Source organism: Ovis canadensis, chromosome 13, assembly GCF_042477335.2.
Source record: "Ovis canadensis isolate MfBH-ARS-UI-01 breed Bighorn chromosome 13, ARS-UI_OviCan_v2, whole genome shotgun sequence".
NCBI lineage: Eukaryota > Metazoa > Chordata > Mammalia > Artiodactyla > Bovidae > Ovis > Ovis canadensis.
In genome coordinates, this window is record NC_091257.1 from 47,779,900 (window position 1) to 47,806,578 (window position 26,679).

Consider the following 26,679-nt stretch of genomic DNA (forward strand, 5'->3'; position numbering starts at 1 on the left):
GTTGCTCAGTAGGCCCAGCTCTTTCGCAGCTCCATGTACTGCAGCCCGCCAGGCTCCTCTGTCCATGGGATTTCCCAGGCCAGAAAACTGGAGTGAGTTGCCCTTTCCCTCTCCAGGGGATCTTCCCAACCCAGGGATCGAACCCACGTCTCCTGCATTGGCAGGCGATTCTTTACCACTGGGCAACTTGGGAAGCCCAGTTTCATTACATACGCTAGACCAATTAAACCACTGGTCACTGGTGCTTAGTTCAATCTCCAGTCCCTTTTTCTTCCCCAGAGATATTCCAAAGGCGCTGTAAGTGCCAGCCTTCTAATCACACACTTAGCTGCTTTGGCAAACAGCCCCCATTCTATATGGGGACACAGCTGTCTGGAAGGGATACAAAAACACTCTTATCACTCCTGAGATTCCACAGGTTTTAGGAGCAAGTTGTCAGGAACCTGGGACAAAGATCAAATTTTTATGGACTTTTTTTTTTGGCAACCTCCAGTGGCACATGAACAACTAGCCAATCTGATCACACGAACCACAGCCTTCTTTCTCTAACTCAATGAAACTGAGCCATGCCATGTGGGGCCCCCCAAGACAGACAGCTCATGGTGGAGAGGTCTGAGAGAATGTGGCCTACGGGAAAGGGAATGGCAAACCACTTCAGTATTCTTGCCTCGAGAACCCCATGAACAGTATGAAAAGGCAAAAAGAGAGGACATTAAAAGATGAACTCCCCAGGTCAGTAGGCGCCCAATATGCTACTGGAGATCAGTGGAGAAATAACTCCAGAAAGAATGACGGGATGGAGCCAAAGCAAAAACAACACCCAGTTGTGGATGGGACTGGTGATACAAGCAAGATTTGATGCTGTAAAGAGCAATACTGCATAGGAACCTGAAATGTTAGGTCCATGAATCAAGGAAAATTGGAAGTGGTCAAACAGATGGCAAGAGTGAACATCAACATTCTAGGAATCAGCGAACTAAGATGGACTGGAATGGGTGAATTTATCTAGATGACCATTACATCTACTACTGTGGGCAGGAATCCCTTTGATGAAATGGAGTAGCCATCATGGTCAAGAAAAGAGTCCGAAATGCAGTACTTGGATGCAATCTCAAAAACGACAGAATGATCTCTGTTCGTCTCTAAGGTAAACCATTCAATATCACGGTAATCCAAGTCTATGCCCCAACCAGTAACAATGAAGAAGCTGAAGTTGTACGGTTCTATGAAGACCTACAAGACCTTTTAGAACTGACACCCAAAAAAGATGTCCTTTTCATTATAGGGGACTGGAAGGCAAAAGTAGGAAGTCAATAAATACCTGGAGTAACTGGCAAATTTGGCCTTGGAGTACAGAATGAAGCAGGGCAAAGGCTAACAGAGTTCTGCCAAGAGAACACACTGGTCATAGCAAACACCCTCTTCCAACAACACAAGAGAAGACTCTACACATGGACATCACCAGATGGTCAACAATGAAATCAGACTGATTATATCCTTTGCAGCCAAAGATGGAGAAGCTCTATACAGTCAGCAAAAACAAGACCGGGAGCTGACTGTGGCTCAGATCATGAACTCCTTATTGCCAAATTCAGACTTAAATTGAAGAAAGTGGGGAAAACCACTAGACCATTAAGGTATGACCTAAATCAAATCCCTTATGACTATACAGTGGAAGTGAGAAATAGATTTAAGGGACTAGATCTGATAGACTGCCTGATGAACTATGGATGAAGGTTTGTGACATTGTACAGGAGTCAGAGATCAAGACCATCCCCAAGAAAAACAAATGCAAAAGTGTAAAATGGCTCCCTGAGGAGGCCCTTACAAAAAGCTATAAAAAGAGAGAAGTGAAAATCAAATTAGAAAAGGAAAGCTATAACCATTTGAATTCAGAGTTCCAAAGAATAGCAAGGAGAGATAAGAAAGCCTTCCTCAGCAATCAGTGCAAAGAAATAGAGGAAAACAACAGAATGGGAAAGAATAGATATCTCTTCAAGAAAATAAGAGATACCAAGGGAACATTTCATGCAAAGATAGGCACAATAAAGGACAGAAATGGTATGGACTTAACAGAAGCAGAAGATATTAAGAAGAGGTGGCAAGAATACACAGAAGAACTGTACAAAAAAGATCTTCATGACCCAGATAATCACGAAGGTGTGATCACTCACACTCAGCTAGGGCCAGACATCCTGGAATGTGAAGTCAAGTAGGCCTTAGGAAGCATCACTACAAACAAAGCTAGTGGAGGTGATGGAATTCCAGTTGAGCTGTTTCAAATCCTGAAAGATGATGCTGTGAAAGTACTGCACTCAATATGCCAGCAAATTTGGAAAACTCAGCAGTGGCCACAGGACTGGAAAAGGTCAGTTTTCATTCCAATCCCAAAGAAAGGCAATGCAAAAGAATGCTCAAATTACCACACAATTGTACTCGTCTAACACGCCAGTAAAGTAATGCTCAAAATTCTCCAAGCCAGGCTTCAGCAATACGTGAACCATGAACTCCCTGATGTTCAAGCTGGTTTTAGAAAAGGCAGAGGAACCAGAGATCAAATTGCCAACATCTGCTGGATCATGGAAAAAGCAAGAGCGTTCCAGAAAAACATCTATTTCTGCTCTATTGACTATGCCAAAGCCTCTGACTGTGTGAATCACAATAAACTGTGGAAAATTCTGAAAGAGATGGGACCACCTGACCTACCTCTTGAGAAACCTGTATACAGGTCAGGAATCAACAGTTAGAACTGAACATGGAACAACAGACTGGTTCCAAATAGGAAAAGGAGTACGTCAAGGCTGTATATTGTCACCCTGCTTATTTAACTTATATGCAGAGGACATCATGAGAAACGTGGGGCTGGAGGAAGCACAAGCTGGAATCAAGATTGCTGGGAGAAATATTAATAACCTCAGATATGCAGATGACACCACCCTTATGGCAGAACGTGAAGAAGAACTAAAGAGCCTCTTGACGAAAATGAAAGAGGAGAGTGAAAATATTGTTTAAAGCTCAACATTCAGAAAACTAAGATCATGATATCCGGTCCCATCACTTCATGGGAAATAGATGGGGAAACAGTGGAAACAGTGGCTGACTTTATTTTTCTGGGCTCCAAAAATCACTGCAGATGGTGACTGCAGTGATTGCATGAAATTAAAAGACGCTTGCTTCTTGGAAGGAAAGTTATGACCAACCTAGACAGCATATTAAAAAGCAGAGACATTACTTTGTCAACAAAGGTCCATCTAGTAAAGGCTATGGTTTTTCCAGTGGTCATGTATGGATGTAAGAGTTGGACTATAAAGAAAGCTGAGCGCCGAAGAATTGATGCTTTTGAACTGTGGTATTGGAGAAGACTCTTGAGAGTCCCTTGGACTGCAAGGAGATCCAACCAGTCCATCCTAAAGGAGATAATCCTGGGTGTTCATTGAAGGGACTGATGTTGAAGCTGAAACTCCAATACTTTGGCCACCTGATCCAAAGAGCTGACTCATTTGAAAAGACCCTGATGCTGGGAAAGATTGAGGGCAGGAGGAGAAGGGGACGACAGAGGATAAGATGGTTGGATGGCATCACCGACTCAATGGACATGGGTTTGGGTGGACTCCGCGAGTTGGTGATGGAGGCCTGGCCTGCTGCGGTTCATGGGGTCACAAAGAGTTGGACACGACTGAGCGACTGAACTGAGTGGCACGTGGGATCTTAATTCCTGGACAAGGGAGCAAACCCAGGTCTCTGCAATGGAAGCATGGAATCCAAACCACTGGACTGCCAGGTAATTCCCTATGTATTTCTTCTTATGCCACAGCAGAGTAAGTTTATGCTGCCCTGTAAGAGTGACATTATTTCAGGAGATATTTATGACTGTCACTGTAGTCGGTGTGACAACAAAGGTTAACTCCTCTTCTTCTTCATCCTGTGCCTTTTACCCTCACTAGTCTGTTTAACACTCGGTTTCTCCAAATTTGCACCTTCACTCGGAGTTAAGACTCTCGTCCTTGCTCCAATCAGGATTAAATCAAACGACTTTTAAATTAAATGGTTCTTTCCCCTTGGGGCTTCCCTGGTGGCTCAGAGGTTGAAGCATCTGCCTGCAATGCGGGAGACCTGGGTTCAATCCCTGGGTCGGGAAGATCCCCTGGAGAAGGAAATGGCAACCCATTCCAGTATTCTTGCCTGGAGATCCCATAGACAGAGGAGCTTGGTGGGGTACAGTCCATGGGGTCGCAAAGAGTGGGACATGACTGAGCGACTTTACTTTCACTTCCCCTTAGCAGAAAATACAAAAACCTGAAACGTCACTGCCTCATATTCAAAAGTCAGTTCTTCGTTGAGACTACTGGGCACTTACCTTGATCAACACCCTGCCCCAATCCCCAGAGTCGGGACCCGTACTGCATGCTCTGAATGATCATTCCTCTGTAATTCAAATGACTCTGACCTATAGGACTCCAGTCCTCTGGAAAATACTGAAACTAACATACACTTGCCACCCTATATCAGGTCCCACCTGTACTTCAGGATCTGGGTCCCCTTTGACTATCTCCTCCTGACCACACCTACCAGCAAAAAAGTATCCATCTGTGCAGTATTTAATTGAAAATAACATGACAAAGAATAATTTTAGCCAGTTACTGCTCATATATGACTTTAGTCTTTCCCTCTAAAACTATTTCTGGACAATGTAACTCCATATAATAATGCAAAATATAAGACCTCATAGAATAAACAATCTGTTGGTATATTAATCAATCTGAGCCTGTGAATGATTTGACCCAACTGGCATTCAAGAAACCAACGGGGAAAAATTCACTAACTGAATGTTCAAATATACTATTAGTGAAGTTGGTTCTAAAGTTTAAAAAGAATATAAGCAGTATATAAATGCTTCTTTATTGTAGAAGCATGCTTTTTTTCACATAGGCAGACAAAGAAATCCTAACAGAAAGCCGAGTTTAAAAATCAACACCTTCTTGATTTCCTGACAGGATGGTGGAACAGAAGGACCTGCGCGCACCTCCTCCCACGAAAACATCAAAATCACAACTGAATACTGAACAAACATCCACAAACAAGAACCAGAACCCACCAATAAAGATATTCAACTTTCAAAGACAAAGAAGAGGCCACAACAAGATTGCAGAAGGGATGCATTCATAATGTAATCAAACCCTGTACCTGCCAGGTGGATGACCCAGAAATTGGAAAATAATGGTATCACAGAGGTTCTCCCACAGGAGTGAGAGTTCTGAGCCCATGTCAGGCTCCTCAGTCTGGGGGTCTGGCATCAGGGGGATGAGACCCCAGAGCATTTGGCTTTGAAGGCCAGCAGGCCTTGATCACAGGAAAGTCATAGGACTAGGGGAAACAAATGCCATTCTCAGAGGACACACAGGTCTCATGCGCCCTGGGACCCAGCTGGAAAAGGAGTGACCTCATAGGCGCCTGGGACAGACCTACCTGCTGGTCTTGGAGGGTCTCCTGGGAGGCGAGGGGCACCTGTAGCTCACTGTGGGGACAAGGACACTGGTGGCAAGGGTGCTGGGGAGTATTTGCTGGCACCAAGGCCCGGTCCCACCCAATATATCCCTCAGGATCTAGTGTTGGGAAGCCTCGGGCCAAACAACCAACAGGGCAAAAACACAGTCCCACTCATCACCACACTGCAAAGTCTTCCTGAACACATACCCCTTGAAAAGCCCTGCCCACCAGAGGAACAAGACCCAGTTCCACCCAGCAGTGGGCAGGCACCAGTCCCTCCCACCAGGAAGTCTACACAAGCCCCTTAGACCAGCCGCACCCACCTAAGGGCAGACACCAGAAGAAACAGGAACTACAATCCTGCAGTCTGTGAAACAGAAAACAGAAAGTTAGATAAAATGATACAGCAGACAAATATGTTCCAGACGAAGGAATGAGATAAAACACTGGGAAAACAGCTAAGTGAAGAGGAGACAGAAAAAGAATTCATAGAAATGACAGTAAAGATGATCCAAGATCTGAAAAAAGCATGGAGGCACAGAGCAAAAAGACACACGAAATGTTTAATAAACACCTGGAAGACTTGAACAACAAACAGCACTGGAAATACAATACCTGAAATGAAGAATACACTAGAAGGAATCAACAGCAGAATAAAAGAGGAAGAATAGATAAATGAGCTGGAAGACAGAATGCTGGGAAGCACTGCTGTGGAACAGAATATAGACAAAAGATTGAAAAGAAATGTGGGCAGCCTAAAGACTTCTGGGACAACATTAAAAAGCACCAACATTCACATTACAGGGGTCTCAGAAAGAAAAGAGAGAAAGGGCCTGAGAAAATATTTGAAGAGATAAAAACTGAAAATTCCCTAACATGGGAAAGGAAACAGTTTACCTAAGTCCAGGAAGTGCAGAGTCCCACACTGGATAAATCCAAGGAGGAAAAGCCAAGATGTGTATTAATCAAACTGACAAAAATTAAAAACAAAGAAAATACTAAAATCAACAAGGGAAAAGCAACAAATAAAAAATAAGGGTTTTCCCATAAGATTGTCAGATTATTCAGCAGAAACTCTGCAGGTCAGAAGGCTTCTGCACGATACACTTAAAGCAATGAAAGGAAAATCTTACTACAGGAATACTCTACTCAGCAAGGCTCTCATTCAGATTCGACAGAGAAATCAAAAGCTTCACAGATGAGCAAAAGCTAAGAGAATTCAGCACCACCAAACCAGCTTTACAACAAGTGCCAAAGGAACTTCTCTGGAGGGAAAAGATAAGGCCAACCTAGAAATAAGAAAATCCTGAATGGGAAAGCTCACCAGTAAAGGCAAATATACAGTAAAGGTAGGAAATAATCCATACACAAATATAATGTCAAAACCAGCAACTGTGAGAAGAGTAAAATGCAGGATAGTGACAATCCACTGGAGATTAGGAGACCAGCAACTTAAAACAATCTTGTAAATATATATAAACTGCTGTATCAAAACCTCATGGGAACCACAAACCAAAAATTTTCTATTGCAGATACACACACGCAAAAAGAAAAAGCAATCAAAACACACACTAAAGACTTGGTCATCAAATCACAACAGAAGAGAACAAAAGAAGGGAAAGAAAAAGACCTACAAAAACAAATCCAAAACAATTAGCAGAATGGAAGTAAAAATATATACATATCAATTATTATCTTAAATGTAACTGGATTAAATGTTCCAACCAAAATACACAGACTGGGTGAATGGATACAAAAACAAAATTTATATATATGCAGTCTACAAGAAAACCACTTCAGATTTAGGGACTCATACAGACTGAAAGTGAGGGGATGGAAAAAAAAAAGTATTCCACAAAACTGGAAATCAAAAGAAAGCTGGAGTAGCAACACTAATGTCAGACAAAATAGACTTTAAAATAAAAATTATTACAAGTAACAAGGGATCAAGGGATCAATCCAAGAAGATGTAACAATTATAAATATACACGCATCCAACATAGGAGCACCTCAACATTTAAGGCAAATGCTAACAGCCATAAAAGAAGAAACTGACAATAACACAACAATACTGGTAGACTTTAACACAGATTTCATCAATAGATAGATCATCCACACAGAAAACAAGAAAAAAACAGGCCTTAATTGACACATTAGACCAGATGGACTTATTTATGTTCATAGCAAATTCTATCTGAAACTAGCAGAATACACCCAAGTGCACATGAACACTCTCCAAGATGTATCACATCTTGGGCCACATATCAAGCCTGGGAAAATGTAAGAAAATTCAAATCATACCAAGCATCTTTTCCAACCATAACACTATGAGATTAGAACTAAATTACAAGGAAAAAAAACTGTAAAAAAAACAAACACAAACACATGGCAGCTAAACAATATACTACTAAACCACCAGTGGATCACTGAAGAAATCAGAGAAAATCATAAAGATCAGAGCAGAAATATATGAAATGGAAATGAAGAAAACAGCAGAAAAGATCAATGAAACTGAAAGAAAAACTTATGTCTGAAAAGATAAACAAAACTGAAAAACCTTTAGCCCGATTTATCAAGAAACAGAGGAAGAAAGCTCAGATCAATAAAATTAGAAATGAAAAAGGGGAAGTTGCAATGGACACCACTGAAATACAAAGTATCACAAGAGACTACTACAAACAGCTATATGCCAATAAAATGGACAACCTGGAAGAAATGAACAAATTCTTAGAAATGAACACTCGCCCAAAACTGAACCAGGAAGAAATAGAAAATATGAAGAGACCAGTCACAAGTAACGAAACTGAAATGGTGATTAAAACACTCCCAGAGGGACTTCCCTACTGCCACGATGGATGAGAATCCGCCCGCCAATGCAGAGGACACTGGTTCAATCCCTGATCTGCCACGGAGCAGCTAAGCCCATCTGCCACAAATACTGAGTCCATGCTCGAGAGCGTGCAAGCCACAGCAACTAAAGCCTGCATGCTCTAGGGCCCACAGGCCACAACCACTGAAGCCCACACACCCTAGGGCCAGCAAGTCCAAACTGCTGAAGCCAGAGCACCCAGAGCCTGGGTCCCATGAAGAGAGAGGCCACTGCACCAGGAAACCTGTGCACTGCACCTAGAGAGAAGCCCCACTCTGCAACAAGAGGAAACCCACACACAGCAGTGAAGACCCAGCACGGGCGAAAGTTTAAAAAAGAAACACTTTCAAAAAACAAAGACCAGGACCAAAAGGTTACATAGGTGAATCTTATCAAACATTTGCAAAAGAGTTAACACCTATCCTTATGAAATTATTTCAAAAAATTACAGAGGAAGGCACCCTCCCAAACTTCTTCTTGGAGGCCACTGTCACCCTGATACCAAATCCAAAGATTCCACACAAAAAAGGAAAATTACAGCCAACATCACTGATAAACATAGCTAAAAATAATCCTGAACAAAATACTAGCAAACCAAATGCAACAATACATTAAAAGGATCGTACATCATGATCAAGTGGGATTTATCCCAGGGATGCAAAGATGTTTCAATATCTGTAAATCAATAACTGTGACACAACATTAACAAACTGAATAAAAACCATGATTGTCTCTGTAGACACAGAAAAAGTTTTTGACAAAATTCAACACCCATTTATGATGAAAACTCTTCAGAAAGTAGGCATAGAGGAAAAATACTTCAACATACCAAAGGCCACACGTGACAAACCTACAGCTAACATCATTCTCAATGATGAAAAGCTGAAAGCATTTCCTCTAAGATTAGGAACAAGACAAGGATGTCCACACTCATCATTTTTATTCAACACAGTTTTCGAAGTCCTAGCCATGGCAATCAGAGAACAAAAAGAAATAAAAGGAATCCAGATTGGAAAAGAAAACTATTACTGCAGATGACATAATAGTATACATAGAAAATCCTAAAGATGCTACCAGAAAACTACTAGAGCTTATCAATGAATTCAGTAAGGTTACAGGGTACCAAATAAATATACAGAAATCTCTTACATTCCTATACACTAACAACAAAAGATCATAAAGAGAAGGAAATGATCCCATTTACCACTGCATCAAAAAGAATAAACTACCGAGGAATAAACTTACCTAAGGAGGCAAAGAAGAGAGGTGAAAAGCAAAGGAGAAAAGGAAAGATATAAGCATCTGAATGCAGAGTTCAAAAGAATAGCAAGAAGAGATAAGAAAGCCTTCTTCAGCGATCAATGCCAAGAAAGAGAGGAAAACAACAGAATGGGAAAGACTAGAGATCTCTTCAAGAAAATTAGAGATGCCAAGGGAACATTTCATGCAAAGATGGGCTTGATAAAGGACAGAAATGGCCTGGACCTAACAGAAGCAGAAGATATTAAGAAGAGGTGGCAAGAATACATGGAAGAATTGTACAAAAAAGATCTTCACAACCCAGATAATCATGATGATGTGATCACTAATCTAGAGCCAGACATCTTGGAATGTGAAGTCAAGTGGGCCTTAGAAAGCATCACTACGAACAAAGCTAGTGGAGGTGATGGAATTCCAGTTGAGCTGTTTCAAATCCTGAAAGATGATGCTGTGAAAGTGCTGCACTCAATATGCCAGCAAATTTGGAAAACTCAGCGGTGGCCACAGGACTGGAAAAGGTTAGTTTTCATTCCAATCCCAAAGAAAGGCAATGCAAAAGAATGCTCAAACTACCACACAATTGCACTCATCTCACATGCTAGTGAAGTAATGCTCAAAATTCTCCAAGCCAGGCTTCAGCAATACGTGAACCGTGAACTTCCTGATGTTCAAGCTGGTTTTAGAAAAGGCACAGGAACCAGAGATCAAATTGCCAACATCCGCTGGATCATGGAAAAAGCAAGAGAGTCCCAGAAAAACATCTATTTCTGCTTTATTGACTATGCCAAAGCCTTTGACTTTGTGGATCACAATAAACTGTGGAAAATTCTGAAAGAGATGGGAATACCAGACCACCTGACCTGCCTCTTTAGAAATCTGTATGCAGGTCAAGAAGCAACAGTTAGAACTGGACATGGAACAACAGACTGGTTCCAAATAGGAAAAGGGGTATGTCAAGGCTGCATATTGTCACCCTGCTTATTTAACTTATATGCAGAGTACATCATGAGAAACGCGGGGCTGGAGGAAGCACAAGCTGGAATCAAGATTGTCGGGAGAAATATCAATAACCTCAGAGATGCAGATGACACCACCCTTATGGCAGAAAGTGAAGAGCAGCTAAAAAGCCTCTTGATGAAAGTGAAAGAGGAGAGTGAAAAAGTTGGCTTAAAGCTCAACATTCAGAAAACGAAGATCATGGCATCCGGTCCCATCACTTCATGGGAAATAGATGGGGAAACAGTAGGAACAGTGTCAGACTTTATTGTTTTGGGCTCCAAAATCACTGCAGATGGTGACTGCAGCCATGAAATTAAAAGACACTTACTCCTTGGAAGAAAAGTTATGACCAACCTAGACAGTATATTCAAAAGCAGAGACATTACTTTGCCAACAAAGGTCTGTCTAGTCAAGGCTATGGTTTTTCCTGCGGTCATGTATGGATGTGAGAGTTGGACTGTGAAGAAGGCTGAGCACCGAAGAATTGATGCTTCTGAACTGTGGTGTGGGAGAAGACTCTTGAGAGTCCCTTGGACTGCAAGGAGATCCAACCAGTCCATTCTGAAGGAGATCAACCCTGGGATTTCTTTGGAAGAAATGATGCTAAAGCTGAAGCTCCAGTACTTTGGCCACCTCATGCGAAGAGTTGACTCATTGGAAAAGACTCTGATGCTGGGAGGGATTGGGGGCAGGAGGAGAAAGGGACAACCGAGGATGAGATGGCTGGACAGCATCACGGACTCCATGGACCTGAATCTGAGTGAACTCCGGGAGATGGTGCTGGACAGGGAGGCCTGGCGTGCTGTGATTCATGGGGTCGCAGAGAGTCGGACACAACTGAGCGACTGAACTGAACTGAACTGAAGGAGGCAAAAGACCTATACTCTGAAACCTACAAGACACTGATGAAAGAAATCGAAGATGACAAACGGAAAGATATACCATGTTCTTGGGTTGGAAATATTTTCAACATATTTTCAAAATAACTATATTACCAAAGGCAATCTTACAGATTCAATGCAATTCCTGTCAAATTACCAATGGCTATTTTCAAAGAACTAGAACAATACATTTTTAGAATTTGTATGCAGGGACTTCCCTGATGGTCCAGTGGCTAAGACTCCATGCTCCCAGTGTAGGGGGCCCAGGTTCAATCCCTTGTCAGGGAACTAGAACGCAAACGCCACAACTAAGACCAATGAGCCAAATAAATATGTAAGTAAATAAATACATATATTTTTAAAATCTGTGAAGAAAACATAAAAGACCCTAAATAGCCAAAGCAATCTTGAGAAAGAAAAACAGAACCAGAGGAATCAGACACCTTGGCTTCTTGGCTTCAAGCTATACTACAAAGCTAAGTCATCAAAACAGTCTAGTACCAGCACAAAGACAAACTTACAGATCAATAGAACAGGGCATAAAGCCCAGAAATAAATCCAAACACCTATGGCCAATTAATCTATGACAAAGGAGGCAAGACTATATACAATGGAGAAAAGACAGTCTTTTCAATAAGTGGTTCTGAGAAAACTGGACAGCAACATGTAAAAGAATGAAATTAGAATATATTTAACACTATATACAAAAATAAACTCAAAACAGATTAAAGACCTAAAGGTAAGGCTGGATACTCCAAAACTCTATGGAGAAAAACATAGGCAGAATACTGTTTTACATAAATCACAGCAATAGTTTTTTCAATCCACCATCAAGAGTAATGAAAATAAAACAAAAATAAACAAATGGGGCCTAAATAAACTCGCAAGTTTTTGCACAGCAAAGGAAACCATGAACAAAACAAAAAAGCAATCAACAAAATAGGAGAAAAAGATGCAACTCATCTCCAAAGTATACAAATATCTCATGCAGTTCTATATAAAAAAATCAAACAACCCAATCAAAAAATGGGAAGATCTAAACAGACACTTCTTCAAAGACATACAGATGGCCAAATAGCTCATGAGGAGACGTACAACATCATTAATTATTTGAGAACAGCAAATCAAAACTACAATGAGTTATCACCTCACACAGGTCAGAATGTTCATTTTTAAAAAGTCTACAAACAATAAATGCTGTAGAGGGTGCGGAAAAAAGGGAACCCTCCTACCTACACTGTTGGTGGGAATGTAAGTTGGTGCAATTTGGAGAACAGTATGGAGGTTCCTTAAAAAACTAAAAATAGAGCCACCACATAAAGCGATCCCAGTCCTGAGCATATATCCAAAGAAAATAATATTTCAAAAAGATACATATCAATAATGTTCACTGCAGCACTGTTTACAATAACCAAGACATGGAAGCAACCTAAATGTCCATCAACAGATAAACTGATAAAGAAAATGTGTCACATATATACAATGGAATGTTACTCAGCCATTAAAAAGAATGAAATAATGCCATTTGCAGCAACAGGGACGGACATAGTGAGTGTCATACAGAGTGAAGTAAGTCGGACAGAGAAGAAGAATTACCATATGCACGTCTTTTATGTAGAATCTAAAAGAAAATGATACAAACGAACTTACAAAACTGAAAGAGACTCACAGACTTAGAAAATGAACTTATGGTTACTGGGGAGGAAGGGATAGTTACGGAGATTGGTGGTCAGGTACACATTTAAAATGGGTAACCACAAGTCGGACAGAGAAGAATTACCATATGCATGTCTTTTAAGTAGAATCTTAAAAAAATGATACAAACGAACTTACAAAACTGAAAGAGACTCACAGTCTTAGAAAATGAACTTACGGTTGCTGGGGCGGGGAGGGATAGTTACGGAGATTGGTGGTCATGTACGTATTTAAAATGGATAACCACAAGGACATACTGAGTATCACAAGGAACTCTGCTCAGTGTTAAGTGGCAGCCTGAATGGGAGGCGGGGTCTGGGGGAGAATGGGTACATGTGTATGTATGGCTGAGTCCCTCTGTTGTTCTCCTGAAACCATCACAACGTTGTTAATCAGCTACACCCCAAAACAAAATAAAAACTCTTGAAAAAACAAACTAAAAATAGAGCCACCATGTGATGCAGCAATCCCACTCCTAGGCATAAAATCTGAGGAAAATCATATTTCGAAAAGATACATGCACCCCCGGTGTCTACTGCAGCACAGTTCAGAACAGTCAAGACATGGAAGCACCTAAATGTCCATCAACAGAGAAATGGATAAAGAAGATGCGGTGTGAGTGTGTGTGTGTGTGTGTGTGTGTGTGTGTGTATAATGGAATATTACTAAAAAGGAATGAAATAATGCTACTCGCAAGAACATGAATGAACCTAGAAATTATCATACTAAGCAAGTCAGACAAAAGACAAATATCATATGGTATCACTTACATGCAGAATCTAAAAAAAAATGATACAAATGAACATATTTACAAAACAGAAACAGACTTACAGACTTAGAGAACAAAAATGGTTACCAGGGGGAAGGACAACAGGGAGGGACAGTTTGGAGGCTGGAATTAACAAGTTGGAATCAAGATTGCCGGGACAAACAACAATAACCTCAGAGATGCAGATGACACCACCCTTATGGCAGAAAGTGAAGAGGAACTAAAAAGCCTCTTGATGAAAGTGAAAGAGGAGAGTGAAAAAGTTGGCTTCAAGCTCAACATTCAGAAAACTAAGATCATGGCATCCAGTCCCATCATTTCACGGCAGATGGGGAAACAGTGGCTGACTTTATTTTGGGGGGCTGCAAAATCACTGCAGATGGTGACTGCAGCCATGAAATTAAAAGACTCTTACTCCTTGGAAGGAATGTTATGACCAACCTAGACAGCATATTAAAAAGCAGAGACATTACTTTGTCAACAGAGGTCCGTCTAGTCAAGGCTATGGTTTCTCCAGTGGTCATGTATGGATGTGAGAGTTGGACTATAAAGAAAGCTGAGTGCTGAATAATTGAAGCTTCTGAACTGTGGTGTTGGAGAAGACTCTTGAGAGTCCCTTGGACTACAAGGAGATCCAACCAGTCCATCCTAAAGATCAGTCCTGGGTGTTCACTGGAAGGACTGATGCTGAAGCTGAAACTCCAATACTCTGGCCACTTGATGTGAAGTGCTGACTCATTTGAAAAGACCCTGATGCTGGGAAAGATTGAGGGCAGGAGGAGAAGGGGATGACAGAGGATGAGATAGTTAGATGGCATCACTGACTCAATGGACACGGGTTTGGGTGGACTCCGGGAGTTGGTGTTGGACAGGGAGGTCTGGCATGCTGCGGTTCATGGGGTCACAAAGAGTCGGACACGACTGAGCAACTGAACTGAACTGAACTATATATAAAACAGATAATCAACAAGGACCTACTATAGAGTACAAGGAACTCTACTGAATACTCTGCAATAATCTATATGGGAAAATAATCAAAAGAATAGATATATGAACTAAATCACATTTCTGTACATTTATAACTAATGCAACATTGTAAATATTCTTATACTCCAAAAAAAATTAAAATTTTTTTCTAAAAATCAACATTTTCTTGAAAGATGGCTACATTCTACTCCTACCAACAAAGAGAACAGTACTCAGAAGTCTGTGGACCCAGTTACTGGAACCACCATGTCAAATAAGATGAAATGTGTACCAGCTATAGCAAAATAAAGGAAGCAGTCAAACTATCATCTCCCTGTTACAGACCCAAAGATTAACACACAGATATATGCATAATCTTCATATTCAGAAGCACTTTCAGGATGAAGAATGTACTTGTTCTTGGTCATCTGGAAAGTACTGCCACCTCTAGATGGAGGGAAGAGCCTATGTCTTTAGAAGAATTAATATCAACTATAAATTCAAACTGCTAAAGTATCAAAAACTGTCCCAGGAATCAGGTAAGTGGCTCTCTTCTAGGTGAATAAATTCACAGCTTTCAGCGTGTCTCCATTAGCTGTCAACTTTGTAGTAACAGAGCTGTCTACAGAATTTCTGAAACAGCCTGAAAACACTAAGCAAAAATAAAGACACAAATGAACCTACCTACAAAACAGAAACAGACTCACAGACCTGCGGTTTCCAAGAGGGAGTTGGGGGAAGAGGTGGACTGGGAGTTTAGGATTAAGAGATACAAGTTTTATATACAGGATGGATAAACAGCAAGGTCCTTCTGTATAGCACAGGGAACTACATTCAATATCCTGTAATAAACATAATGGAAAAGAATATAAAATATATACATATGTATATCTGAGTCACTTTGCTGTATAGTAGAAATGAACACAACACCGTAAATCAACTATATTTCGATTTTAAAAATTATAAGAAACTGGATTATACACAGATTTAATTTGCTTAGTGCCTGCTGGTAAAGAATCCACCTGCAGTGCAGGAGACCTCAGTTCGATTTCTGGGTCAGGAAGATCTGCTGGCAGGGATAGGCTACCCACTCCAGTATTCTTGGGCTTCCCTGGTGGCTCAGCTAGGAAAGAATCCAACTGTAATGTGGGAGACATGGGTTTGATCCCTGGGTTGGGAAGATCCCCTGGAGAAGGGAAAGGCTACCCACTCCAGTATTCTGGCCTGGAGAATTCCATGGACTATACAGTCCATGGGGTCACAAAGTTGGACATGACTGAGCGACTTTCACTTTCACTTGTAGCAACCAGAGATGATTTTATACTAACTTGTTCTAATTCAGGCGAGCAGGATTTCCCTAGTGGCCCAGGGGATAGGACACCACCTGCCAATGCTGGGGACACAGATTCGATCCCTGATCTGAGAAGATCCCACATGCCGCAGAGCAGCTAAGCCCGCGCACCACCACTACTGAGCCTGTGCTGAAACCCCTGCGCCGAGAGCCGGCGCTCCTCAGCAAGAGAAGCCACTGCAGCGAGAAGCCCAGGCACAGCGGACACCCAGTGTGGGAATAAATACATGCCCTTTTTAATTAAAAAATAATAAAAGTTAGGTGTGAGTAAATCCAAACATTAATTTTTAACCACAAGTATTCACATCAGTACTAGCTTTCTGGTGAATTTTTTAGTTAAAACTTTTTTTCTTTTTAATATTAAAACTATAAGCTTTTCTCACACAGACTGTTAAAAAAGATCTGGAGAGGTCATCTAATTCATCCTTTATCAAGATAAATAATGTTATCAAAGATGCAAAACTTTTCAACTTTAAGAGACGCCTTAATCTGAGCATTTATGTTTTTAACTAAAAGCATATTTCCCCCCACCCAAAAAATGGCAGTATGTGCTAAACATGTATTTCCAATTGAACTTGTAACAAAAAAAATTAGTCATATAATGCAATTACACATATTTTTACATGATTTTACATTTTCTTTAAACCACAAAAAGCACGCTTATTTTCCCCAAAACAACGGTTGCTGACATACTTCAGTTCAGGCAGCCCACTGAAGATCTCTTTGCGGCTTAGTTCAGAAATCCCATTTCCAAGAAATATTTTTGTTCCATCAAATTCTTTGGCTCCTTTCTTACATTTGCCTTTAATATCAGAGTATACAGAAACATGATCTCCACCTTTCATAACTAGAGGAAAGAAGAAAGCCATATTACACTGACATACCTATTCTTTGGCAGAACCATGAAAACTCTTCAAGCTTTAAGACTGGGGAGGCCTAGAGGCATCAGTAGTGGACATGAAGCAGTCTAACCTGGCTCATGGTCTCACTATAACTTCTGACAGAAAATACAACTGTTTACTTTCAAATGTTTGACAACAATAAATCTATTTTTTTTCCCTAGGAAAACAAAGATGCAGGATAGTCTTCGAAACATCCAACCTCAGGGACCTCCCTGGCTGTCCAGTGGTTACAACTCTTAATACACGGAACACCTGTTCAACCCCCAATCTGGGAACTAATATCCCACACACCTTGCGAGGGTCAAAAAAAAACACAGCAAACATCCAACCTCAGTTGGAAGCCTTTAGCTGACAAACGAAAGGTATCTTCTATTTCAATTATTTTCCCCATATCTAACATTCCTTAAAAGAATAAATGAAGAATACTGAGTTTCATCCCAATATTAAGATCCCAGACTTGGAATGTTTCCCCTGCAAATGACAGTTCAGCAGCCTGAGGTTTCAGCACAATTGAGTAAAGAATGGAAAACAAAATTTCACTGACATCTTCCACTCTTTTCATCAGTCATGATCCTCTAACATCATTACAAATGTCCTCAAAGGGAATAAAAGAAATGGGCAGAAAATCCACATCAGATGCCTGATTCATTAGTCCTTTTCAGATACATACCTCAGTGGGCTATACTAAATGCACAACTTAGCAAAGATCTTTGTTAAAGCAAATTTGAAATGTATCTGAGTGAGGATTTAATGAATTTTCAATTTGATGATACACATAAATGTTAGCAGCTGTTTTACAGAGAAACCTAAACGTTATACTCACATTTTGAGGCTGATACGATTCCAGGGACATAGACATGGGCTCCTCGTAACACAGCATTGCCACACTGGGCTCCAACAATGACTTCACAAGGCTGTTGTTTTATATTCTTCCTAGAGAAGAGTGAAAGTGTAAAGAGTGATGCACCTCCAACGTCAACCAACCTTTTCAGGGTTTCAAACTAACCCTAAATAAATAACCTCTTTAGTCTTCATTATTCTAAATGAATAAATGAGAAAAAGTTGGAAGAAAGATAAATACACAAGAAATAATTTCTTAAAAACTACAAAGGCCTTCCCTGGTGGTCCAGTGGTTGAGAATCCACCTGCCAACACAGGGAGCATGGGTTCAATCCCTGATCTGGGAAGATTCCACACGCCGTGGGACAACTTAAGCCCTTGTGCCACAGCTACCAAACCCACATGTCCTAGAGCACGTGCTCTGCAACAAGAGAAGCCACCACAATGGGAAGCCCACACAGAACCAGAGAGGAGCCCCTGCTGGCCGCAACCAGAGATAGCCCACAGGCAGCACCGAAGGAGCCCCTGCTGGCCGCAACCAGAGAAAGCCCACAGGCAGCCCGAAGACACAGCGCAGCCAAAAATTAATAAATAAAGTCTGGGTTTTTTTTTTTTAATTACAAAGAGGATGGGCACTTGAGAAGAAAATCTTGGTGTAAGGTAGTAAGTGGCATCAAAAATTGTTTCATCAAATACAACTGATGAATACAAGAAAGAAGCCGACTTACAGATACGGGGAACAAACTAGTGGGGACAGGGAGGTGGGGGAGCAACACAGGAGTCGGGGATTAAGAGGTACACACTGTTACGTTCAAAATAACCCACAAGAGTCTATGATACAGGGAATATAGCCAATATTCTTTTCTATACTGAAGTACAGTTGATTTACAATGCTGAGTAAGCTTCAAGTATATAGCAAAGTGATTCATATATATGTGTATATATATATGAATATATATTCATATATGTGTGTATACATACATATATATACACACACATACACACACACTCTTTTCCATATTCTTTTCCCTTATAGGTTATTACTATATATTGAATATAGTTCCCTATGCTATACAACAGAACCTTGTTGCTTATCTATTTCAAATATAGTAATGTCTGCTCAATCCATATTGCTAATTTATCCCACATCCTCACCTGTCCCCTTTGGTAACTACAAATTTATTTTTTATGTCTGAGTCTACTTCCCTTCTGTAAATAAGTCCATTTGTATCTTTTTTTTCTGGATTCCATGTACAAGTGGTTTCACGTGGTACTCATCTTTCTCTAACTTACTTCACTTAGTATGATCATCTCTAGGTCCATCCATGTTGCTGCAAATGGTATTACTTCACTCTTTTTTATGGTATAGCCAATATTTTATAACTATAAATGGAGCATAACCTTTAAAAATTGTGAATCACCATACTGCATACCTATAATTTACATCAACTATACCTCAATTAAAAAGAAAAAGAAAATCTAAGGCAGGACTAAGGTCACAGGAAATGACACACAGGGTAAAACAGGCCAAGGCAGCCCTTGGGTCCCAGCCTGGTGTCTGTTATCAACAGCTCTGATGCCTACTGTTTTAGAAGGGACATGATCAAGCGTTTATACTCTAATCCAATGAAGCTCTATGGAGATTAAAACCACAACCCCAAAGGAAAAAAAAAAATGCTTCATCATTTAACAAGCAGTGCTGTTTCATAATAGCATTAGGAGAGAAGAGCAATAACGTTTGTCTTCAAAGACTAAAACAGACAACGTGAGAAATGCAAAAACATTTCTGAAGTGGTAGACTGGCACACAGTAAATTATTAATGCTTTAAACAAGACAAAAATAAGTTCTTTCCTCCTCTGCTATCCAACTTTCTTCAGTGTTCTCCAGTTTCTCACCTCCCATCCATCCCTTGAAACTGAAGCCTGGTATCACTTCTAACACTCAGAGCAGACTTTCTCAAAGGTCAGGGGAACCTATGTGATGAGCCCCAAATAAACATCTCAAGTACTGCACTTCTGATGGGGTTCCCTGGTTGGCAACATGTCATATGTATGGTCCTAACTCCTTGCAGCTTTAAGTGCGTTTTAAGTGAATTCAAGGACTTAAGTGTATTTTCTTGTCAAGATCTCCAACTGATCATATCTCAGTAAGCTTCTCAGATTTATCCTCCTCCTTCCAGGTCCCACACTCACTGCTCACTCTCCAGCTATTTCTGGATGAGGTTCATTTCTCCAGGTTCTCAAACATGCCATCATCTCTTCTCGCTTTGTATCCCAAACCTTGGCAATCTCATGGTTTCGGTGACCACTTACAAAGATAACCTATATATTCTTTATTTTACTGAAGTATAGTTGTTTATAATGTTGTGTTAATCTCTGCTGTACCACAATGTGAACCAGCTGTTCTTTTTCATATTCTTTTCCATTATAGTTTATCACTGGATACTGACTATACCTCCCTGTGCTATTCAGCTGGACCTTACTGTGAACCCACATATTCTAACAATCAGTCTTTCCAGACTGATTATCTGCAGACAGCTGTGCACAGATGTCCTACAGCTACTTCACACTCATGATTCCCTGATCCACTCCTCAAATCCTTGGAAACAGCCCAAAGCTTCATCCTCCTGTGTTTCCAGTCAAAATGACGTTATCTACCTGAGCAGCCAGAACACAAATCCTGGCATCATCTTGAATCGCCTCCTAGAACTTCTAACTCAACATTCACTGAGTTACCAAACAATACCACCTCTAATTCTCTGACACGTCTCCCAGACCCTTCCACCCCCAACATCAGACTTGCATCATCTGATCACCGGATATCGTTTTATCCAGTGATCCAACTTCTGTGTTTTATCTTTGGTTGCTTTCCGACCCTCCTGATGTCTCTGGTGTTCTTCAGTTTCATTCTGAAGCACCTAGTCATGTATTTATCTTTACTTTTGCCTTCAGATACTGTATTTCTTAAATCTGACTTTCATCAATTCTGGAAAATTCTTCATTATATTTTTGAATACTGTCTCTCCCACATTATTTCTAATCTCTACATCTGGGATTCATTAGGAACATGCAGTACCTTTTCATTCTTGTTCTCATGACTCAGTTTCGTATTTCCTATTGCTTTAGACCTCCTTTACCTGCTGTATTCTAGGTGATGGGCCATAAGCCATCTTCTAGCTCATTAATTCTCTCATCTGTTGAGTCTAGCGTTTAACTCACTGAATGACTTTTTAATTTTAATGAAATTTTAATGTCTAGAAACTCTTTTTCAATTCTTTTTTTCCCTCTTAGGGTCTTTTATGGTTTAGATTCTCCCTTTTGCTTTTAATCGTTTTCAAGGAGACTAATTTTATAGTGCCTACCAATTAGCTCTCTTTGCTACATTCTGGGCTTCCCAGGTGGACAGCTGGTAAAGAATCCACCTGCCAATGCAAATGCAAGAGACTTGGGTTCAATCCCTGGAGTAGGAAATGGCAACCCACTCCAGTATCCCTGCATGGAAAATTCCATGGACAGAGGAGCGTGGTGGGGACTACAGTCCATGAAGTTGCAGAGAGTCAGACATGATTGAGTACACACTGGCTGGCTTCAGTTCTGAGGGAATCTAATCCCTCAATCTGTTGTACATGCTGGTTCTCACTCATGGTAGTTTGATTCCTAGTGTAGCTTCTAACTATAAGAAAAGCATGGCCTGGGCTGACAGGTGCCACTCTGCAGTGCTTTTGCCAAGCAACTCAAGAACTGGCTTAGGATCCAATTCTTATGTCAATTTCCCAAACCACAGGTGTCAAGACCACATGGGTAGTATGAATTTGAACTCCAAACCCTTACAGGTATGGAACTGCTGTTGTGCATGTCATAGGTTTTTTCCCACCAACCCAGGCTCCATGGCAAGAGAGCTACAACTCTAATTACTGCCCTGCACTGACTTTTGGATGGTTCTCACCTCTTAGCACTAACAGCTGTTGTTAAAACCAACGCCCCTAAGTTCAGGGGACCAAGCACCTTCTCCCTTAAACCCTTCAACCCTTAATCTTAGCTCACGCACTTACTGCTCAATTTTCAGTTACCCTTCATTCTAACCCCTGAGTATCTCACTAAGGTTCTTAATCATTCTGTTGTCCATGTTATGACCTATTTTTTGTTCAGTGTTCCTAGGCCTAAGTAGCAGAAACGTTCTCAAGTTATCTAGTTCACCATACTGCTGAAGATAAAAGACTAAAATAGCTCCCTAACTCGGCTCCAGGCTTGCAATTCATCTTTTGAAAAAAGTGTTTGCAGGCTTTTTTGGCTGCAATCCAATGTGAGAAATGCACTTGAACGGCATCCCAGTACACACGTGTGCCTATCCACACTTACATTTATAGCAAATGTTTCACGAAACACCTTCCCATGTACACTCCAGGATATTATATAATAAAATCCCTATTCCTTAAAAAAAAAAAACTATAAACAACCAGTTAAACTGATTTCACAACCTACTAATAAGTCAACGTCTACAAGTAGTTTGGGGAAAAAAAAAGCTTTATGCTACTACCAGTATTATATTTCTAAAATCATGACTGTAATAAAAGTTATTTGGCTCCTATATTCCGTGCGAAAAAATAAACATTTCTTAGTTTTAAAAAATAACCCTTCAAAAAAACATATGTACCCCAATGTTCACTGTAGCGCTATTTACAACAGCCGGGACATGAAAACAACCTAAATGTCCATCAACAGAGGAATGAATAAAGATGTGGCACAAATATAAATAAAATTATTACTCAGCCATAAAACAGAATGAGACTGGGGCATCTGCAGAGATGTAGATGGACTAGAGACTGTCATACAGAGTGAAGTCAGTCAGAAAGGGGAAAACAAATATTGTACATGAACACATAGATGTAGAATCTAGAAAAACGGTGTAGATGATCTTATTGGCAATACATATCATACATATATATGATATGTATATAAGTGTGGCTGACTCACTCTCCTGCACAATAGAAACTATTAACAGCACAGCATTGTAAAGCTATACTCCAATAAAAATTAATCAAATTTAAAATGAATCCTTCACATTTCACTCTAGCTCTTCTAACTTCAACATCTTTCACCAACCTCTCTGAAAACTGATAGATTCCGTGTCACTTTCGTCACAAACCACCATGTACTTTCATACCTCTGTACCTTTGCATGTACTTTCTCTCTATCTTGTGAACCCTTGCCTACTTTATCTCACCTACCTCCTTCTTACTCACCTACAAGGCTCAACTGAAATACCATGTCTTTGGAGAAAATCTTTACCTACTTCTTTGCATTCAGCTCTTCCTCTTCTCTGCTTGGATGGTACTTAACTCATATCCTTCCCCAGGAATCTACTGCAGTTTGACTTGTACCAATATTCACCTGCTTTTAGACTAAACTATGTCTCACCCATCTGTATATCTTGGGTCCTCACACACAGTTCAGTTCAGTTGCGCAGTCGTGTCCGACTCTCTGCAACCCCATGAACCACAGCACACCAGGCCTCCCTGTCCATCACCAACTCCCAGAGTCCACCCAAACCCATGTCCACTGAGTCGGTGATGCCATGCAACCATCTCATCCTCTGTCATCCCCTTCTCCTCCTGCCCTCAATCTTCAAAAAATATTTTGTGAAATGGAACTCTGTAATGTTAATCAGAAAGTTTTTATGAGAACACCATTTCATTGAAAGGAGAGAATGGGAGACTATGGGGAAGAGCATTGACATAGTGGGCCAGGGACTTTCCTGGTGCTCCAGTAGTTAAAATCCACTTGAGTTCAATCCCTGGTCAGGGAACTAAGATCCCACATGTTGCAGGGCAACTAAGCCCACATGCCTCAATTAGAGACCCACCACATCCAAAAATAAAAACAAACAAAAAACCACCTTTCTTTGGAAGGCCTGGTGATGAGGCTGATCCTTGGCTAGCAAACTGGAACTCAGAATCAGAGGATTTCCCACTCTTAACTGATTCAGTTCAGTTCAGTTCATTTGCTCAGTCATGTCCGACATTTTGCAACCCCATGGACTGCAGCACGCCAGGCCTCCCTGTCCATCACCAAGGGCAGCTCAATGTGCCTACATTATCTGTAACAATTTGTAAACAAATAATATGGTTTATGGTGGACACTGACTTCCCTTCTGGGAGGACAGAATTTGTGTACCTACCAGGCACGAGCTGCCCACACAACCAGCCCTAAATGAAAACCCTGGATGCCTGTCTCTAAGGAGCTTTCCTGGATGGTGACATCACACACATGCATGGTCATCCTTGTTGCTAGGGGAGTTAGCTGCACACTGCATGACTCCACTAGAAAAAGACTCTGCAGTTTACAAATGGTTTTCCCTAGACTTCATCCCAGGCAACTTTTATTTTGTTGATTTTGCTTCAGATTCTTTCACTGTAATAAACTATGGTCACAAGTACGACTACATGTGGAATCCTCTGAGTCCTCCAAGAGAATCACTGAGCTGGGGAGTGGTCTTCGGGAATCTTTCAACACAAGTAGTAACTGTATAAAAACATAAGATCGTATATATATGCAAGTGTCAAAGTGCAAGTCAGCACTGCTGAAGTTTTAGTGAAGAAATATAAAAGTCAATGTAGGGCCATAAAAAAATACTAAAAGCTTGATTTTTATTAAAATGTTTTTAAACAAAAGAGTGAAGCAATAGCATTAAAGAAAGGTGATGTTCCAAGAATACAGTAGTAAAGACTGGAGAAAAATAGTAAGAAGGTGCTTAGAATAAGAGAAAACTAATTAAAACAGCTAAAAATGAGGTGCCTATGAATTAAAGACCCACTAAAGAGAGGCTCGAGATTATGAGAATGCATATAAAAAATCCACTTACCTACTTGGCATGTATTTAACTGCATATATTAGCAACCCTTCAGTAAAAGGAAGATAATATAATTTTGAGATATCACACAATCATGATATCTCACTTGCACACATATTATCTGATATCTTATAACCCCGCATCAGAGGTAAGGAGCAGCGGCTGTGCTTTGCTGGAGCAGCCGTGAAGAGAGACCCCGCGTCCAAGGTAAGAGAAATCCAAGTAAGACGGTAGGCGCTGAGAGAGGGCATCAGAGGGCAGAAAGATGGAAACCACAATCACAGACAACTAGCCAATCTGATCACACGGACCACAGCCTTGTCTAACTCAGTGAAACTAAGCCATGCCGACAGCCGGGTCATGGTGGAAAGGTCTGACAGAATATGGTCCACTGGAGAAGGGAATGGCAAACCACTTCAGTATTCTTACCTTGAGAATCTCATCAACAGTATGAAAAGGCAAAAACATAAGACATTGAAAGATGAACTCCCCAGGTTGGTAGGTGCCCAATATGCTACTAGAGATCAGTGGAGAAATAACTCCAGAAAGAATGAAGGGATGGAGCCAAAGCAAAAACAACACCCAGTTGTGAATGGGACTGGTGATGGAAGCAGGGTTCGATGCTGTAAAGAGGAATATTGCATAGGAACGTGGAATGTTAGGTCCATGAATCGAGGCAAATTGGAAGTGGTCAAACAGGAGATGACAAGAGTGAACATCAACATTCTAAGAATCAGTGAACTAAGATGGACTGGAATGGGAGAATTTACCTCAGATGACCATTATATCTACTACTGTGGGCAGGAAACCCTTAGAAGAAATGGAGTAGCCATCATAGTCAACAAAAGAGTCCGAAATGCAGTACTTGGGTGCAATCTCAAAAACGACAGAATGATCTGTTTGTTTCCAAGGCAAACCATTCAATATTAAGGTAATCCAAGTCTATGCCCCAACCAGTAACAATGAAGAAGGTGAACAGTTCTATGAAGACCTAAAAGACCTCCTAGCTAACACCCAAAAAAGATGTCCTTTTCATTATAGGGGACTGGAAGGCAAAAGGAGGAAGTCAAGAAACACCTGGAGTAACTGGCAAATTTGGCCTTGGAGTACAGAATGAAGCAGGGCAAAGGCTAACAGAGTTGTGCCAAGAGAACACACTGGTCATAGCAAACACCCTCTTCCAACAACACAAGAGAAGACTAAACAGGGACATCACCAGATGGCCAACACCGAAATCAGACTGATCATATTCTTTGCAGCCAAAGACAGAGAAGCTCTACACAGTCAGCAAAAAAAGACTGGGAGCTGACTGTGGCTCGGATCATGAACTCCTATTGCCAAATTCAGACTGAAACTGACGAATGTGGGGAAAACCACCAGACCATTAAGGTATGACCTAAATCAAATCCCTTATGACTACACAGTGGAAGTGAGAAATAGATTTAAGGGACTAGATCTGATAGAGTGCCTGATGAACTATGGACAGAGGTTCGTGACATTGTACAGGAGACAGGGATCAAGACAACCTCCAAGAAAAAGAAATCCAAAAAAGCAAAATGGCTGTCTGAGGAGGCCTTACAAATAGCTATAAAAAAAAGGGAAGCGAAAAGGAAAGGAGAAAAGGAAAGATATACCCATTTGAATGCAGAGTTGCAAAGAATAGCAAGGAGAGATAAGAAAGTCTTCCCCAGCGATCAATGCATAGAAATAGAGGAAAACAACAGAATGGGAAAGACTAGAGCTCTCTTCAAGAAAATTAGAGATACCAAGGGAACATTTCATGCAAATATGGGCTCAATAAAGGACAGAA

At 40.7% G+C, this 26,679-nt stretch overlaps 1 protein-coding gene across 8 annotated transcripts in view; it reads right to left on the reverse strand.

Annotated features, from left to right (window-relative positions):
- NSUN6 (NOP2/Sun RNA methyltransferase 6) overlaps positions 1-26,679 on the reverse strand; it is an 86,344-nt gene that overhangs the window by 45,129 nt on the left and 14,536 nt on the right. For all 8 annotated transcript variants that reach the window (XM_069547622.1, XM_069547623.1, XM_069547621.1 and 5 more), the window contains 2 exons: positions 18,003-18,112; positions 16,971-17,124 (listed from right to left, as the gene is read on the reverse strand). In XM_069547622.1, the coding sequence (XP_069403723.1) occupies positions 16,971-17,124; positions 18,003-18,112 (264 nt within the window). The remainder of the gene's footprint in view (positions 1-16,970; positions 17,125-18,002; positions 18,113-26,679) is intronic.